At 33.4% G+C, this 18215-nt stretch overlaps 1 protein-coding gene across 3 annotated transcripts in view; it reads left to right on the forward strand.

The window, feature by feature from the left end:
* Positions 1–18215, forward strand: part of SLC25A32 (solute carrier family 25 member 32) — a 54090-nt gene that overhangs the window by 11173 nt on the left and 24702 nt on the right. For 2 of the 3 annotated variants that reach the window (XM_074267610.1, XM_074267600.1), the window contains exons 3-7: positions 3505–3590; positions 5175–5332; positions 8960–9073; positions 9512–9657; positions 11705–11836. In XM_074267610.1, the coding sequence (XP_074123711.1) occupies positions 3505–3590; positions 5175–5332; positions 8960–9073; positions 9512–9657; positions 11705–11836 (636 nt within the window). Of the gene's footprint in view, positions 1–3504; positions 3591–5174; positions 5333–8959; positions 9074–9511; positions 9658–11704; positions 13185–18215 lie in introns of those variants that run through there. The other variant, XM_074267621.1, reaches the window with a different exon arrangement.

Genomic DNA, 18215 nt, shown 5'->3' on the forward strand with positions numbered 1-18215 from the left:
TTGAGTTGAGAAACTTCATTCTCTATTCTGATCTGTTGAATCTGTGTTATTTTGGGCAAATCACTTTACTTCCCTGGAACTCATTCCTTATGTGTAGAATGAAACAGTTGGACTAAATGACCTCTAAGAAATCTTGCTATTAAAAAAGATATTTCAATAAGATACCTTCTATTTGGGAGTCTTGTGAAAATTTAGATTCCCAAATAAAAGGTCTCTTACTTTTGTCAGGAAAGAGAATAAACATTTACATAGAACCTACAATGTTCTGGGCACTATAGCAAATTTTTTTTTCAAATATGATCTCCTTTGATCCTCACAATAATCCTGGGTGGTAAGAGCTATTCATATTTTTTAGCTGTGAGAACTGTGGCAAAACAGAAGGGCTTAATCAGGACACAAAGCTAGGAAGTATCTGGGTTGGATATGAATTTAGGTCTTCCTGAATCGAAACCCCTAGCTCTTTTCAAACCAGAGATTTTTAACCTTCTTAACTTTTTTGTGTCATAAATTTCTATAGACACTTCAGAATATTATTTTTAAATGCATAAAATAAAACATATAGGACTACAAAGGAAAACAATTATATTGACATACTTTTAAAAACAAATTGATAGACCTTCTCAATTAAGAACTCCTATTCTAGACCATTATATCATCACCATCACTAGCTACTCTCCCTCCCCTCTCTTTTCCTATTACTTGTAAAGTACAACACTTAGCAGCTTATCCACATTGTCTTCACCTGCCATATCTAATCTGTTGCCGAGGCCTATTGATTTCAACTTTGCAACATCCTCAATTATGACCCCTTCTCTCCACTACTATAACTCTGATGCAGGCATTTATCACCTCATGCTGGACTATTACAATATCCTTCTGATGGGTATACCTGCTTCAACTCCCTTCCCACTCCAATCCATCCCTCATTGAGCCACAAAGTGAACATCCAATTATGTCAACTCTTATTTGACAAAGCCTATTGATTCCCTTTCACCTCCAAGATCAAATACAAAATCCTATTTGATGTTTAAAAAAAATCCTTTATAACCAGACTCCCTCTTCCTTCCCCCCCCAACATATCTTTCTACTTTTCTTACACCTCACTCCTTACCATGTATTCTTCAGTACAGTGACCTTGTTATTCCACAGGCAAGGAACTTTGTCTCTCTCTTTTTAATAATGTTTAATTTTCCCCCAATTACATGTAAAAACAATTTTTATTATTTGTTGGGGTTTTGGTTTTTTTGAGTTTCAAATTCTATCCCTTTTTACCTTCTTTTCCCTCCTGTCGAAGAATGTAAGAAGTATGATATAGTTTAATCATTTCTAATCATGTAAAGCATTTTCCTGTCAGTCATTTAGACATCCTATTTCTTCACTTCACTTTTCTCTGGCTGTTTCCTTTATCTGGAATTCTTTCCCTCCTCATCTCTACTTAATGTCTTCCTTTTAATTACCAATATCTTAGCTTCTACATATATAGCATTTGCCATCTTTTAAAAATTGTTAAATCTCAAATCACTATTGATCAGAGAAATGCAAATTAAGACAACTCTGAGGTATCATTACACACCTGTCAGATTGGCTAAGATGACAGGAACAAATAACGATGAGTGTTGGAGGGGCTGTGGGAAAACTGGGACACTGATGCATTGTTGGTGGAATTGTGAAAGAATCCAACCATTCTGGAGAGCAATCTGGAATTATGCCCAAAAAGTTATCAAAATGTGCATACCCTTTGACCCAGCCATACTACTACTGGGCTTATACCCCAAGGAACTACTAAAGAAGGGAAAGGGTCCTGTATGTGCCAAAATGTTTGTGGCAGCCCTTTTCATAGTGGCTAGAAGCTGGAAGATGAATGGATATCCATCAATTGGAGAATGGTTGGGTAAACTATGGTATATGAATGTTATGGAATATTATTGTTCTATAAGAAATGACCAACAGGAGAAATACAGAGAGGCTTGGAGAGACTTACATCAACTGATGCTGAGTGAAACGAGCAGAACCAGAAGATCATTATACACTTCAACAATGATACTGTATGAGGATGTATGCTGATGGAAGTGGATTTCTTCAACATAGAGAAGAGCTAATCCAATTCCAATTGATTAATGATGGACAGAACCAGCTACATCCAGAAAAGGAACACTGGGAAATGAATATAAACTGTTATTTTTACCTTCTGAATCCAATTCTTCCTGTGCAACAAAAAATTCGGTTCTACACACATATATTGTATCTAGAATATACTGTAATATATTTAACATATATAAGACTGCTTGCCATCTGGGGGAGGGGGTTGGGGGAGGAAGGGAAAAAATCTGAATAGAAGTAAGTGCAAGGGATAATGTTGTAAAAAATTACCCATGCATATGTACTGTCAAAAAAATGTTATAATTATAAAATAAAATAAAAATTAAAAAAAAATTTGTTAAATCTTTTGATGACCCCTTAATACATTCCCCACAGTAGCTATTCAGACTTTTCTTGACCCTACTCTAAGTAGCTCCTCTTATTCACCTAATCTCTGTTAATATTAACACAATTCTCCAAATCATGCTGATTCAAAATCTTTAAGTTTAGACAGTTTAGTCAACTTGAAATCAGAAGATCAGTGTTGATGTTCTATCTTCTACTTGATAACTGGTATAATTGTGAGCAAGTCACATCTCTGAGGGTCTATTTCCTTATCTATAAAATGGGAATAACAATATTTCCACAGGGTTGTGAGGAATGTGCTCTGTAAATCTTACAGCACAGTGAAATAATGAGATATTATGTAAGCAATTGGTTCTCAGGGACTTTTGGTTATTCATAATATCTTTTGTTTTATCTTTCTTTCCCTCCCATTCCCAGAATCACAGATTTTAAAAATTAAAAGCAATCTTTGCAGCTATTTAGTCCATCTATCCAAAGATCTCTAGAAAGAACTCAGAACTTTCTGAAGCAGCCCATTTTGTTTTGTGCTGGTTTTAGTTGTTAAGAAATTTATTTCTGTTTTTAGGTTGCTGATCCCTTAGGGTCAAGAACATGAGTTTATTTAAACTTTCCATTTTATCTCTCATATCCTTCTTCATTGTGCCTCGAGTATATTGGTATTCAGGAAACATTTGTTAAATGAATATTTCTCCCTTTAAAAATTCTCTTCTCTTTTTGTCTTTTTTCTTCCCCATCATCAGGTAATTGATTAAATATGTGCTCAAATAAAATCTAATTCATCCCCCCACACCTTGAAAAGAAGTATTAATATTACTAGATACTGAAGTAAATTATACTTCAGAATTACTTTTTACATTGCTTCTCAGCTGCCATGCATTGGAGAAAATTCTTCTGCTTAAGCCCAATATTTGAAAAATAAGGCGTCTGTATTATAGTTCAGCTTTAAATATTATAACATTTTAAACATTTATATTAAAACATTTTAAAATAACTCAAAATACTAAATGTGTAATTTATCTTTCCTCTTTTTCATTTAAATCTCTCATTTAATTCTTTTAGCTACAATGCCATTAAATCATACAAGACAGAGGGGAGAACAGAACGGCTGGAGGCAACAGAATACCTTGTTTCAGCTGCTGAAGCTGGTAAGGAAATGTATAATTTATAAAAATCCCATCACATTAATCTATAAAAACTGCAGTGTTTTATCACACCTTTTTTTATATTTTCTATTCAGCTGTATCAATTGGATGAAACTGGATATTACATCAAATTCTTGGGAAGGCATTTTACTCTGGATAGATTTGAAATAATTTACTTTTAACATCTAAGCAAAGTTGCAGATTTATAATAAGAAACAAATGATATAATTTGCAGAAAGAGAGGCAAAAAGTGTTTTAGTTTCCTAATTATTTAATTTAGGACATGGTTTAATTGATTGTTTTATAGAACAAAAATATGAAGTGTGACTTATTCCCTTATGGCATCTGATTTTGTATTTAACATGGTCCAGGTTTAATAGATGTTGATTAACTTTTAAGAAAAGCCAAGAAAATATGCAGATATTAAAGAAATTATAAAATCTTTTTTTTTTAGTTTTATATATTTGCAAAATCTTTACTATTTCATGGTACTTTGTTACTTTCTATTTATCTCATTTTTGTGGAATCAACTATGATTGAGAACTTCGTTTAGTTTATTGAAGTATTTAAATAAAAGGGGAAACCATGGATATGTGATGGTATAAATATTTTGCTTTTTCCATCTATGTCTGCTTTGCTATGTATAATGCTTAATACACTACTACTTAGAATAAGGCATTTATTCTTTTTGTAGTAGAGTTGATTCATAGAATTGCTGAAATGACTGGCTTAAAGGAGCAAAGTGCTCTGAGTATGAATTTATAAAATTATATATTCAGGTGACCCCCAAATTACAAATAGATTATATTCCAAAATTAATTTATAAGTCATTTCTTTAGAACTCAAAAGGTATTTCCCCTATGTTTCCCATAGAAACAATGTGATATATGGAAATTAAATTCCCTTGCTAGACCACAAAAGCCTATTTTAACCCTAGTGAGCATTACTATTATATTTTTAAAAGTTAGATAGCTTTTTTTGATGGGTAATATATCATCCTAATTATTTAAAACATTTCTGTGAGAAAAGTGTTCCCACTCTTCGCAACAGAAAAGGCAATGTAGAAACCCAGGAAATATAACTCTCCCTTCCCCTTCTTTCCCCTCCCTTTACCTCTTCCCTCTTCCCCACCATCAAAGCATCTGAACAAGAGGATGAAAGGAATTGGGAGAGTAAGTCCTAGGAACCAATGGGAAGGAGAGAGCAATGAAGAAACCAGCTTAAGTACCTTCACTATTTACCTACTTTGGGACACCCAGATTCCCACTCCAAGTCAAGCTCTTGAAAATGTACCCAAGGAGTGAGTTACGATCCCCTTTTTTAGCCCCACTCCAAGGAGTGCTGTAACCAATAGGCCCCATTGTCCTAATAAAATCTTGTCATCTTCCCAAAATGCCTTTTCTCTCCTATCCTTCTGCAGCTAAGGCCACTGGGTCTACCTTAAGACAAGCGCACAGTGATTTAGGTCACTTCTTTACCTCCTGGTTTCCAAGGAGAGTTCATCTTTGTCTCCCAATAATACTTTTAAGTATTTGTAGCATTCATTAGTCAAGAAAGTGTATATGTAATTAAACTTCTCTATTTTAGGGGCCATGACACTCTGTATTACCAACCCATTATGGGTAACAAAGACGCGACTTATGTTACAATATGATGATGTCAGTACTCCACAGAGACAGTACAAAGGAATGATGGATACACTTGTAAAGATATATAAATATGAAGGTGTACGTGGATTATACAAGGTACTTTTTATTTGGTTGTTTTAAATCATTATGATAGATAATTACATATATTATTACTTGCACAGTTAGTTGCCACATAAATTTGCATTGATCTTTTAGATTCTGGTGCTGAAAGATTCCAGTACTCAGTCCTAAAAAGAAACAAGCCTAGGAGCAAGTAATAATTTTAATAGAAATAAATATAATCCACATAAGGGTATTTTCTCTTTAGGCTATTTCTGTTTACTGCAATATGATCCATCACTGTGATGTGGATGGAAGGGAAACAAAATTGTCCAAAATTTTGTAGTTATCTTATTTTAATATTTAGGTAAAATATGGCATGCATTTATGCTTTGAACAATTCTGCTAGTTAGCAAAATATTTTATTTTGCTTTATAGGTCAATAAGAGCTTTTAGATTGTTACAATTTACAATTGTAAATAAATGTTTAAAAAGGTTTGCTACACAACACATACCCATGTTAAATAAGTAATGCACATGATGGCAAAAAATGTCAGCATCAAATTCAGTGCAGATGCTGTGGCCTGTATTTTTGGTTAATTACATATATTTTAACTAACCTTACTTAATGAGGTCTTTAGATTTTTTTGAGGCTGTGGACAAAATAAGCAAAATTTCTTCCCAGATATCTACAGACAAACTCAGAAATGATTACAATGACTTCTCTATATTTGTGGATGAAAGAAGATACAACATTCATAATTTTACATTATAGGTATTAATACTATGAAACTTTGGAAAGGACACTTCACAACTTGGACATCAGTTTTCTTATATCTAAGTTTAAAGAAGACTTCTGAAGCTCATATGTATATGTATATATATATATATATATATATATATATATCAGCTGTAAACCAGTGATGATCCTATGATTTAATCCAGTCCTGAAATTTTCCTATAACACTGCTTTAGTCAATACAGGAGAGTTTTGATTGCTCAGTGTGTGCAAGAAATTGATTAGGGTCTTAAATTATTTAATGCATTATATTTCTTTCCTGTCTTCCTTTTTTTGTACCCCAGACATTATCAGCCTACTGGCCAAATTTGGCCTGGTACTTATTTATTATTTTTTATATAGCCCCACCTAAATAAAGATGTTTATACCTTTAAATAAAATTTGTTGTATTTTAAAATGTAAACATCTCTGTAGTTTGTTACTCTTCCTCTCTACCCTTTCCCTTAACTGTGACAGAAAAAAACCATGCATATATAGATCTATGATTTCATCTCATTATTATATAATATTCAACAGTGTCAATAGAGCAAAAGTCATTCATGCTTTATATATTTTATATGAACCTTATCCATGTCCTTCATGAGAAGAATCTATCCTTTTAGGCTTTCTTGATGATCTTTTAGCATTATTTATGTGTTCATTAACATTACCATAGACCCACTCTCATGAACTGACCTATTTCCTTTTCTACTCTGGTATTAAATGAATCTTGAATACTGCATCTTACATGCATTTAATTGTTATTATGCTTTAGCCTAATTGTACCCACCATAGGTTACCCACAGTTTTGATTCAGCAGAATAGATTATAATGAATTGTAGCTATATAGCTTCACTGGAAGAATAAAGAGAGGGACTAGACCTGTAATTTCATTGGTATAAGGAACTCCTCATAAATAAATTCTCTCTTAATGTAAGTTGGCACCTTCTGATCTCAGAAGATTGTCTAGAAGTTGTCTGGGCTTACATTCCTAGTATACATCGGAGCAAAATGGCAATCTAAATCTTTGAACTCTAAGTCTAGGTTACTATCCATTACACTGTGCCTCTTCTCTGGCACACAAAAATGCTTAATGCATTAGAAGAATATCGATGTTAAACAACTGGGATTTGGTTTCAGGGAGACAATTTTTAGATAAAATTAAACTAAATGTCTTCTAAAATCATTTCTAAGATTAAGATTGTCTAATTCCTTTAAATAGCAGGCTCCTAAACTTATTTAAAGAAAGATTCATCTTTTTTCTTCTTTTTAAGCTAATATATCATTGTCTTAATTGATAGAAAGTTGGATGAACAACCTCTAGAGTTGGTCTGTCAAAATATATATACATACATGTATGTGTGCATGTATACATAAATATATACACACATATATGTGTGGACAAACAGAACAATTTGGACTGGGCCTATAACTGAATAGGAGGGCTGAATCTCATTTGGGAAATGTACTTTTTAATGACTCAAAATTGGAACAAAGCTCCAACTTCAAACATGATATTTTTGTAATGATACTGTATGGCTACATTCTTTTACACTACAATTTCTAAAGAATTTTAATTGCAGATTCAGAGCAGTGAAGAAATATATAATTGGTGGGAGTAAACTTCAGGATATCATTTAATGAAGAATTACACACAAGAAGAAGCATAATAATAGTACCAAAGATGAATGACTGCTGGAGCTAGTGAATTGAACTAGTTTTTTTTTTTTTTTTTTTGAGACAGAATTTTTTTCATATTTTAGAGCTATTTATACCCTTTCAGGTATCAGTCCTACTACTACTTCTGTGCCCCAAGGAGGTGAAAGGCAGAAATGCCTTGTAAATATTTGAATATTAATTAGTATCCTTGTTTCTTGGGAGAGCGGGAGAGACAAAAAATGGGTATACATGAGTTGGAGAATGTCTTAGACAGTTGTGATTTGTATAAATATAATAAAATGTTATTATGCCTTAAATGGGAAACATTAAGAGACTAAGTAAGCAAAGGCTTGTATGAATTTATGCAGAGCAGATTAGAACAAGGAGAATAATATGAACATTAATTACAGTAATGTGACTGAAAACAACATTATAGGGCAGCAAAATTCAAAGGCAAAAAAACCCCAATTTTGATTCCATAAGGTTAGTGATAGAACTTCATCTCTTTTCAGTAGAAGAATAGGGGACTACAGGGGCTGAATATTTCATTTGCTTTTAAAAACATTTGCTGTATTTTGCTTTATTGTTTTTGTGCAAAAGTGGGTGATATGAGGGTGAGAGAATATTTGGAAAGACTAAATACAAAAAAAAAAATCTGTGAAACATTAACATATGTAAGAAGGAAAGCGGGCCACTTATGCACTAAGAATGAGGAATAATAGACAGTCTACATTCCTCAGTGGTATCCACATAATGTCAGGAGTCTCAGAGAAAGTCCTTTGGATAATTTTCAAAAAGATATAAGCAGGAATATATAGCAGAAGATATGGGTATGGAAGGATGCTGTCTCACATTGATGAAAAAGCATGTACATTGAAGTATTATGCTTTTAAGTATAACTATGGACCTGGTATTTCTGCCTTCTAAAGACTCACCCAGCTAAGTAGAATGACTTATCACCTGAAGTTTAGTCATAAAGTGGTAATAATACATTATAATGAACTCTGGTTTTTTGAATCAGAGGGCCTGGGTTCAAATCCCATCCATTGTCACCAGTGTTACCTATCCTTAGTCTTCAGAGTCTTTATAAAATGAGGGGGTTGGATCAGGTATCCTCTAATATCTTTTTTAGTTCTAAATGATGATTCTATGTTGAATTTTTATTACTATAACAACTTTACATATTAAATAAAAAAGTCAAGTTTTACTATTTCAAATTAGATATTATAACTTTTTTTTTAATCTAGGGATTTCTGCCTGGGCTGATTGGAACATCACATGGAGCACTTCAGTTCATGGCATATGAATTGCTGAAATTGAAGTACAACACACACACCAATAGATTACCAGATGCACAGTTGGTAAGAAATTCTTGAAAAGATGGTCCAATTTACTTTTAAAGAAAATGTATAAATTAAAATCGGCTTTTTGAAGATAGTCATCAAATGTGCTAGAAATTCAAATCATATTAACCTTGGGGTGTCAGTTTTCAATACTCAGAAATTGATTTTTCCTCCCCATTTGTCATTTATAATATGCCACAAATTGTGTTCTAATTGGAAAGTTAGTGTTTAGAAATCTTTTAAAATGCCATATGTAGTTAATAAGAACATGGATATATTTAAGAAATTTTAAAGTTTGCAGTTAAGCACATTTTGAGTACTTATTGCTTTGTTTTAGCTTAGCTTTACTGCATCATTTAAGAGGACTTAAAAGTAAACTTTATAAGCTCAAGATAGGAAATTTATACAATTTAAGAAATCCAGAAAAGACATAATTATATTGTTTTATTGTTTTAGAGCACAATAGAATATATATCAGTTGCAGCGATGTCAAAAATATTTGCTGTGGCAGCAACATACCCATATCAAGTAGTAAGAGCCCGACTTCAAGATCAACATATATTTTACAATGGGGTACTTGATGTAATCAACAGGACATGGAGGTGAGGAAACAGCTGCTAAATATCTCATATAGTATAGAATTGGTAATAATGCTGTAGCAATGACTAGCTTGTGGAAGACCTTGGATTTTGCTTTTTTGATTTTATATAGAGTAAAATATATGCTCTAAAACATTTTGAGAAAGCTATTTCTTTGTAGACACTTTATCTCAAAGTTGTTTTCTGATGGGTAGCTCAACCACACAAACAAATACATTATTTTGTACAGATATAGCTGAATTGGAAGTGATAGAGATCTCCACACTTTGTTTTAGACCTTTTCAAAAGTTGAATATTAAAGTATGATCAATTTACTTCCATTCAATTCAGTTCTTCAGGGTCTTATGACTTTGTGGGTGGGCAAACTTCTTCCATGAAACATTGAACACACCTCATTTGTAACTTTGTTGATAGTGTAATAAAACACAGCTATTAAACATAACCCAAAATGTAATTGGGAAATGATTAACAAAATAAATAAAAATGTAGTAGAACATCAATAATGGTAATTTGTGGTTTTCCAAGACAATATGTACAATCTCCCATTGACTTCAGAGTTGTCTCAGGTACAGATAAGTTTACTCTTGCATGGTCCCACACGCAGGTGCCAGACAGGATTTGAATCTGGGTTTTCCTGATTCCCAACTCCAACATTACCTCCTTCAATCATTTTTTTTAAAGCTTTAAGCACCTACTGTGTGCTAGGTATTATGAATACAAAACAAGAATGAAATATCCCTACCCATAAAGAGCTTACAATATAGCAGGAGGAGACAATGTATACATTTACAGTGAGTTGTGTTTTTTTAAGTATAAGGAAGGAAGGAGGCAGGATGGGCATCTAAAGAGCTTAAGATGACCATTGTTTTCTTAGTAATGAGGTAAGATCCCCAGCTCTAAAGTTGTAGGAGAAATCACTGTTGCAGGGAGTAGGGTAGCTAATTAGCAAGGAACGGAAGGATTGCTTTACTGCATTAAGGTTCCGGTTCAAGTCAGCTAACCTCAACTTGCGAAAAACACTTTTGTAGAACATTGCCTGACTTTATTGGACTCTTTAGCAATGTATGAGTAAAAGTAGATGAGGATGTATTAATGGAGAATTAGGGTTAGGAAGGGTTAAGTAACACCAAGCCTGAGGATTCTGTGGTGGGAGAGTACAGGAAAGTTTACTGTTGATCAGATTGTTTCAAGAGTTGAGATTGGAAAGAGAGAACAGTGAAGACAGCAGAGGTTATAGTTTGGGATCCAGTAAGGATAAGGAAGAGATGAAATAATAGGTCACAATCTTGGTCATAAAAGTAAATAAAGCACGATTGGGGCAGCTAGGTAGCCCAATTGGATAGAGCACCAGCCCTGAAGTCAGGAGGACCTGAGTTCAAATCTGACCTCAAACATTTAACACATCCCACTGTGTGACCCTGGGCAAGTCACTTAACCCTAGTCCCTCAGCAACAAAAAAAAATAAAGCATGATTAAGAATGATGGGATGATCCAGGATTTGACCTCTCCTTCCTGAACACTGCCTCTTTAGTTCTAATTAACATGTATTTATGAAGAGCCTACTCTTTACCTAGTTTTTAATTTTGTACCAATATCACATAGGCTATGTGTCAATAAAATTCAATTGTGAATAAGTATGATATTGGGTCTGTAGGCTTACACAATTTCAGTCTTACAGAAAAAGTTTTCTAGCAGCTACATTTAAGATGAAATAATTTTATTATCCTTTGCAGTCCTTTGAAAAAGATTGTTTTTGAATTTAGTCTTAGGGCTTTCTTTCCTGTTCTTTATTTTAATCAGGTCAAATAAAGGATGGCAAACCATAACTAAATGTATGTAAACAGTTGTATCAAATTTATACAAACAAAATAACTAAATGGCACTCTTCAAAGGCTTTAAGTAGCAATGAGTATCATTTCCTTGTTCATCTTAAGAACATTAAGTGGAAATTTTAGATATTCTTTCTCCTTTGTTGTGTTTTGATTTAATTTTGTTCAGTATTCTCACTCTAGTTATTTTGTAGACTGACTTGTTTTTCTCCCTTCTATAGGAAAGAAGGCATCCTTGGATTTTACAAAGGAATTGTCCCTAATTTGATTAGAGTGACTCCAGCCTGTTGTATTACCTTTCTAGTTTACGAAAATGTCTGCCATTTTTTACTTGGCCTTAGAGGAGAAAAAGAGTAAGTGTAAAGAAAATAACACAAAAATATCTTCCACAGAAACAACATACTCCTTAGTGCTCAGTATTCAAAAAATGGAAGAAATAATGCACAATAGCATTAATCCAATTCAGATCAACCTTGAACTGTTGAAAGAAGTCAAAAAACTGATGAATCCTCAAAAGTTTTCTGAGTTTTCTCTCATTTATCTATATGACTTGGCTGTCTTTCCCTAGAATAGCTGCCATCAAAACAATATTAAAACTGACATGAAGTGTATAGCTCCGTGAATTTGTCCATTTCGTTGTTCAAATAGAAGCTGATTTTGCAACAATTGTCTCGTGGATTAAATGATTTGCCTTTATTGCTAAACTGAATTGTATAGGTTAGTTTTTAAAATCTGCTTTTGTGCAGTAATATGAAGGTGTCCTCTGTACAAGGATACATGGTGGCATATATGTAATAGTTGACTTTAAAAGGAATGATTTCGAACTTTAGAAGGTTTGCTGAAAAAAGTGCCCAAATTCAGAGTATATCAGAATCAGTGGACAGTGAAACAAGCATTCACTAGTGATATACTTTTGTCTTAGGTTAGTTTGTACTCGGCTGAAATTCCATACCTCTCAGGATTAAGGAGTGAGTGGAGTTTGTATCTATTGTAATAACAATTCTCTTCCCTCTCCCTCCCCCCAGTTTAAAGTTTACTTTCAGATCCAAGTTTTCTGAAAACTGGCATTGAATATACTTTTGATTTTTCAAACCTCATCGTGCTCCCAAACTGAGTATCTCTGTCTTGATTTACATACCATTTAATAGAGATGCTTACAGAATTCCTCTGCAGATTCAGGGTTGTGTTACTTAACTGGTTGATTATATATAAAATGGAAAACAGTCTTCCAAGTTATGCTTCTAACTTTGGAATATCTGAGTCTGGATTCCACTGGTTGGTCAAATTCATGTTTTACATGAAATAGAAATTTTACCTGTACTCATTATTGTTGATTTTATTTTTAATGAGGCATTGCAGGAGTGGCTTAAATAAAAAGATGTCCCCCTTTCCCTTTTCCCTAAAATGTTGAAATAGTAATTCTATTCTTATTTATCATAAATATCTATGACTGCTATTGCACTACCATCTGTTTCTTGTAAATAAAATATTGCAATTTTCATAGCCATATTTAAATGGTTCTTTGAAAATGGATCTATTTTTACATTTTGAATGGTATTGTTTTTCAAATAAAGATGAAATAAATAATGTTATGTGTATTTCCTATGTAGGCATTGATACTATACCTGGAAATGTGTTTTTAAGGTTCTAATAAAATCTTATCATTCATGCTTCTCAAGAACTAATAGATTATACCAAAAAGTTCATGAGATCCTGATGGTGATTTCTACATGCATAACACCGATAAAGCTAATATTTTGCTTTCACATTAACAGTATGAATTTTTATCCCATAATCATTTATCAAGTGCCTGCTATGTGAAAGGAATTGGGCAGGGGGCTGTAGGAAAAAAAAATAACAATAGGATATGAACTCCCCCATCAAAGAACTTAGTCAAGTCTAGTTGGTTAGGTGGCCCAAATCGCAGAATTGAAGAATTAAAAGGATATCCAAATACCAATTAATGCAAAAGAATATTTCACAAATGCTTATTGTTATGGTAAACATCATTTTGGGAATTGAGAGAAGGAAGAAACATTTGAGCTTTGAAAGGTGATTAGGAATTGGACCAATAGATAAGATGAATAATGAAGAGGAGATTGGGGATAGCAAAGCTAATCTAAGCAATGCTTTAGGAAAATTTGGTAGGTAAGAACAGGAAAGGACTGGAGCATGGAGAGAGCCAGTTAGTATACTAACATAGTAACAATAATTTACACTAGAATAATGTTTTTAAGGAATTTTTTTTACCAACGATTTTCATCAATCTCCTGAGAATTGATATATATCTATTTTTACAGTTAACTCCTATAGCTACAGTTGTGGACGTGAGTGAGCTTGGAAGTGGCATGACCTGTACAGAATTATAAATAGCAAAGCCAGAATTTACTCCAATCCAGGACTTTACCAGGCATTGAGCCTGAACAAAGTTAGTGGCATTAATAGTAAAAAGGATGAGGAGTATGCTAGAGACATCTGTCTGAGATCCACAGCACTCTTAAGATTGGGGGTGGGGGGGTTAAAAAAAAAAAAGCATCAAAGTGTCAAAGATGATCTGTGCTACTATCCTGGGAATGCTTGGTAGTATCACTAAGAAGTAGAAAAATCAGGATGGAAGTTTGTCCATTTTGAACATTTACGTTGAATTCTTTTCATCTGAGGACCAATTCAAGAAGCTGGAATTTATCCTGGAGAAAAGAAAATTCATGGGAAGATAATGAGAACTATTCAAGTCTAGGCAATCCGGATGAATCTAATGGGCAGGAGAAAATATGGATCTAGACAGATTTGGAATCATAACAGTGGTGAGAATTGAAAGCATAGAAATGCAAATGATCCCCCCAAAGGAGAGTACAGAGAAAGGGAGGGAAGAACAGAACTCTAGGCAATGCTCACATTTAGAATTTGGAAGGAGGAAGCTGAGCCCAAGAAAGGAGAATTGTGTTTTAATGCTCAGCACCTGAGGCCACTGACTCCATCTGTTCTTTGCCTATATCTTGGAACTACTAGTTGCCAACCATCCCGTAGTCTTGCTCTTACTCGAGAAGTGCTGGGTTCTGCCATCTGGGATGGACTGTGTCTCCACTTTATTTGCCCCCACCTACTTGGATTCTCCTTTGACATCCTTACAAGCTTTGTCTGATTGGCATCTTCTGAGGTTGAAATAACTTTTATTCTATGTTAAAATGATTATTTGAAAAAATATATATTTTTTTTAATCAAAGCAATAGCTACAAGTGTTTTTGCTTACTGAGACTTCAGCCTACTCCTACTCCCAATACCCACTGCTAAAAACAAAAAATGGGGGAAAAAAAACAAGATATGAACCTTCCTTTCAAAGAACTTAGTCAAGTCTGCCAGGGGAGATGACCCAAATCACAGAATTCAGGAAGTGATAAAATAAATATCCAAGTGCCATTAATAGAAAAATTGCTAAACCTCCTACTTCAAGGGTTTTAGCAACTACAAACTCAATATGAAATGGCAGTATGGTATGGCAACCATACAAATGAATGTGATCTTAGATTGAAATAGCTTCCAGGAATTATATGATTGCTCCTTGGTGCTCAGTCAATCCTCAGAAGACCCCATCTGAAGTATTGTGTTTAGTTCTGAGCACCATCTCTGGACAGTATCCAGAAGGAGACCGAGAGTGGTAAAGGCAACTTTAGGTATACAGGGGTATGCAGAAGAGCCAGTTATCAAACTTTCATTTGGAACATTTATATTGAGTTCTTTTCATGTGGGATCAGTTGAAGAAATTGGGGTTTAACCTGGAGAAAAGAAAATTCAGGGGAAAATATGAAAATTATTCAAATATTTGTTGGGCAAGACCAGGAGCAATGGGTAGAACTTGCAAAGAGACAAATTAAGCTTATTTTCCTCTTCTTCTTGACCCAAATATCAAGAAGAAGGGAAAAATAAGCTTCATAACATCTTTTTTTTTTAAGCAAGGTCTTCAAGTAGATGCCAGAACAGATATGTTAATAGTGAGGATTTCTTTATAAGTATGATTTGGTATAGATTTCTGCTGAGATCCTAATTTTCAAATTCTGAGATTCTTTAATTCTATTTCTGTTGATATGTTACTTTTGCTCTGAGCTCTGTTCTGATAAGCATTTTTTAATAATTTAGCTGAAAACATAATGAACATAATTATGAAATTTGCAAATGTTAACAAAGCTAAGATTTTGCATAAAAAAACAATGAGATACAAAAAGTTCTCGGTAGCTAGAATCATAGGTCAAATGTGATAGCATTTTCTATGTGTAAGTATGAAATAATCTTGGACAAACTGCAGAATTACACAAAGCTAGACAACAATTAACATTTTTTAAAAAAGATTAGTTTTAGTGGATTATGAGCTCAACATGGGTCAGCTATGTCAAGTGGTAGCCAAAAAGCAAATGTTACCTTATATTGCACAAAAAGAAATAGCTCTCTAAAATTAAGGAATTAATACTCACTCTATTCTGCCTTGATCAGACTGTATCTTTAATATTATGTTCCATTCAGGAATGACATTGAGAAATTATACCTTTTAGAAAAGGAGATAAAAAATAGAGAATCCAAAGCCATATTGATATGATTCAATTTAATGAGCATTATGTACTTTGGGGGATACAAAGAAATAGCCCTTCCCTTTAAGGACCTTACCTTCTATTTGGGGATACAAGTACATTTAAAAATTACAAAATATCTACAAAATACTTTAAAGAAGAAAAAAACACTAGCAACAGGAAAATTCAGGAAAGGCAAAGAGGTAGAAAATAGATTGTCAAGTACAGAAACCAAGTAGAAACAAAGGAATACTTTTATAATAGCTTTTTATTTTTCAAAATATATGCAAAGATAGGTTTTTGACATTCACTTTTGTAAAATCTTGTATTCCATATTTTCTCCCTCTCTCCCCCTCTTTCCCTCTCTTAGGCAGCAAGTAATCAAAAATAAGTTAGAATGTGCAATTCTTTTTTTATTAAAGCTTTTTATTTTCAAAATATATGCATGGGCAATTTTTCAACATTGACCTTTGAAAAACTTTGTTCCAATTTTTGCCCCTCCCCCAGATGGCAATTAATCCAATATATGTTTAACATGGTAAAAATATAATGTTAAATCCAATATATGCATACATAGTTATACAATTATCTTACTGCCCAAGAAAAATCAGATAAAAAAGGAAAATAATGAGAAAGAAAATAAAATGCAAGTAAACAACAACAAAAAGAGTGAAAATGCTATGTTGTGATCCACACTCAGTTCCCACAGCCCTCTCTCTAGGTGAAGGCTCTTTTCATCACAAGATCATTGGAACTGGCTTGAATCACCTCATTGTTGAAAAGAGCCACATTCATCAGAAATGATCATCATATAATCTTGTTGCTGCTGTAATATATGTTCTCTTGGTTCTACTCACTTCACTTAGCATCAGTTCATGTCTCTCCAGGCCTTTCTGAAAGACCTGAAAGATCATCCTGCTGATCATTTCTTATAGAAAAATAATATTCCATAACATACATAGACCATAACTTATTTTGCCACTACAAAAAGGGCTGTCACAAACAGTTTACCCACTTAACATGTGGGTTCTTTCCTCTTTTTTATGATGTCCTTGGGATACAGACCCAATAGAGACACTGCTGGGCCAAAGCATATGCACAGTTTGATAACCTTTTGGATATAATTCTAAATTTCTCAAGGACTTAGTTCTATTGGAATAGATATTACACGAAGGCAAGCACATAATATGAAATGAGTAGGATGATAGATAGAAGCCACTGGTGGGGAATAAATTAAATAAACTGGATATTTTTAGTTTAGGTAAGGAAAACTGAAAATTTTTGAAAGGTATAAAAAATTTTTTTTGGTCTTTTAGGGCTGATGAATCGAAGTTATTAAAAGGCAATTTTCAGTTATATAAAATGAATTTTCCTGTGAATGTATCTTTTTAAGTAGGGATTAGATCCTTTTAAACTCTAATTTAACTATAATAGCTAATGTTAATTACTAGTTATTATATGTATAATAACTAATAATAACTAACTAACTATATTTATCAATTATTGTAGACCAGGAGAAGCTGGACAGGGACCTTTCCTGCTGTAAGATCTGAGGATATTAAATTACCTGTTTTTATTAGTTTATTATCAAAAGTGTATCTGAAATCAATGTAAAGACTTCTTGCATTAGAAAATATAGCTATTTCTAATGGCCTGTCTGTTGACTTCAGACATATCTTGAAACAGTGAATCAACGAATGTTGGTAACTTGGATTCTTACATCAGAAGGGACCTGAGAGCTGATCCTGTCTCTGGTTCTATATCCCTGAGGAGCTGGGGGTAAGCTGCTATTTGACTTGCTGATGTACCTAAAAGACTGCTAGGGTTTTCCATCTTTTGATTCTAACACCTTCCTACATGTATTATCTTCCCTAACAAGAATGTAAGTTCTTTAAAAATTGGGATGGGCTTGTTTTTTTCTGTTCATATCTCCAACAGAGTACCTGACACATAGAAAATAACAATGTTTTCAATCCATTCTATAACCCTTTCTCAGAGAAAGTGGCCTTCTATTATGCCATCATTCCAGATAAAAATCATTGTAATAAAACCTCTATTTCGTTCCATATGCATTTCTGATCATAGTGACATTCTTTAATGGTAACCTTTCATTTCCCTTTCTATAGTAAAATCCACTTGAATTCTGAGGATTCATCCTTACTCTAGATTTGTA

Source organism: Sminthopsis crassicaudata, chromosome 1 (assembly GCF_048593235.1).
Source record: "Sminthopsis crassicaudata isolate SCR6 chromosome 1, ASM4859323v1, whole genome shotgun sequence".
In the NCBI taxonomy this organism is placed as follows: Eukaryota; Metazoa; Chordata; class Mammalia; order Dasyuromorphia; family Dasyuridae; genus Sminthopsis; species Sminthopsis crassicaudata.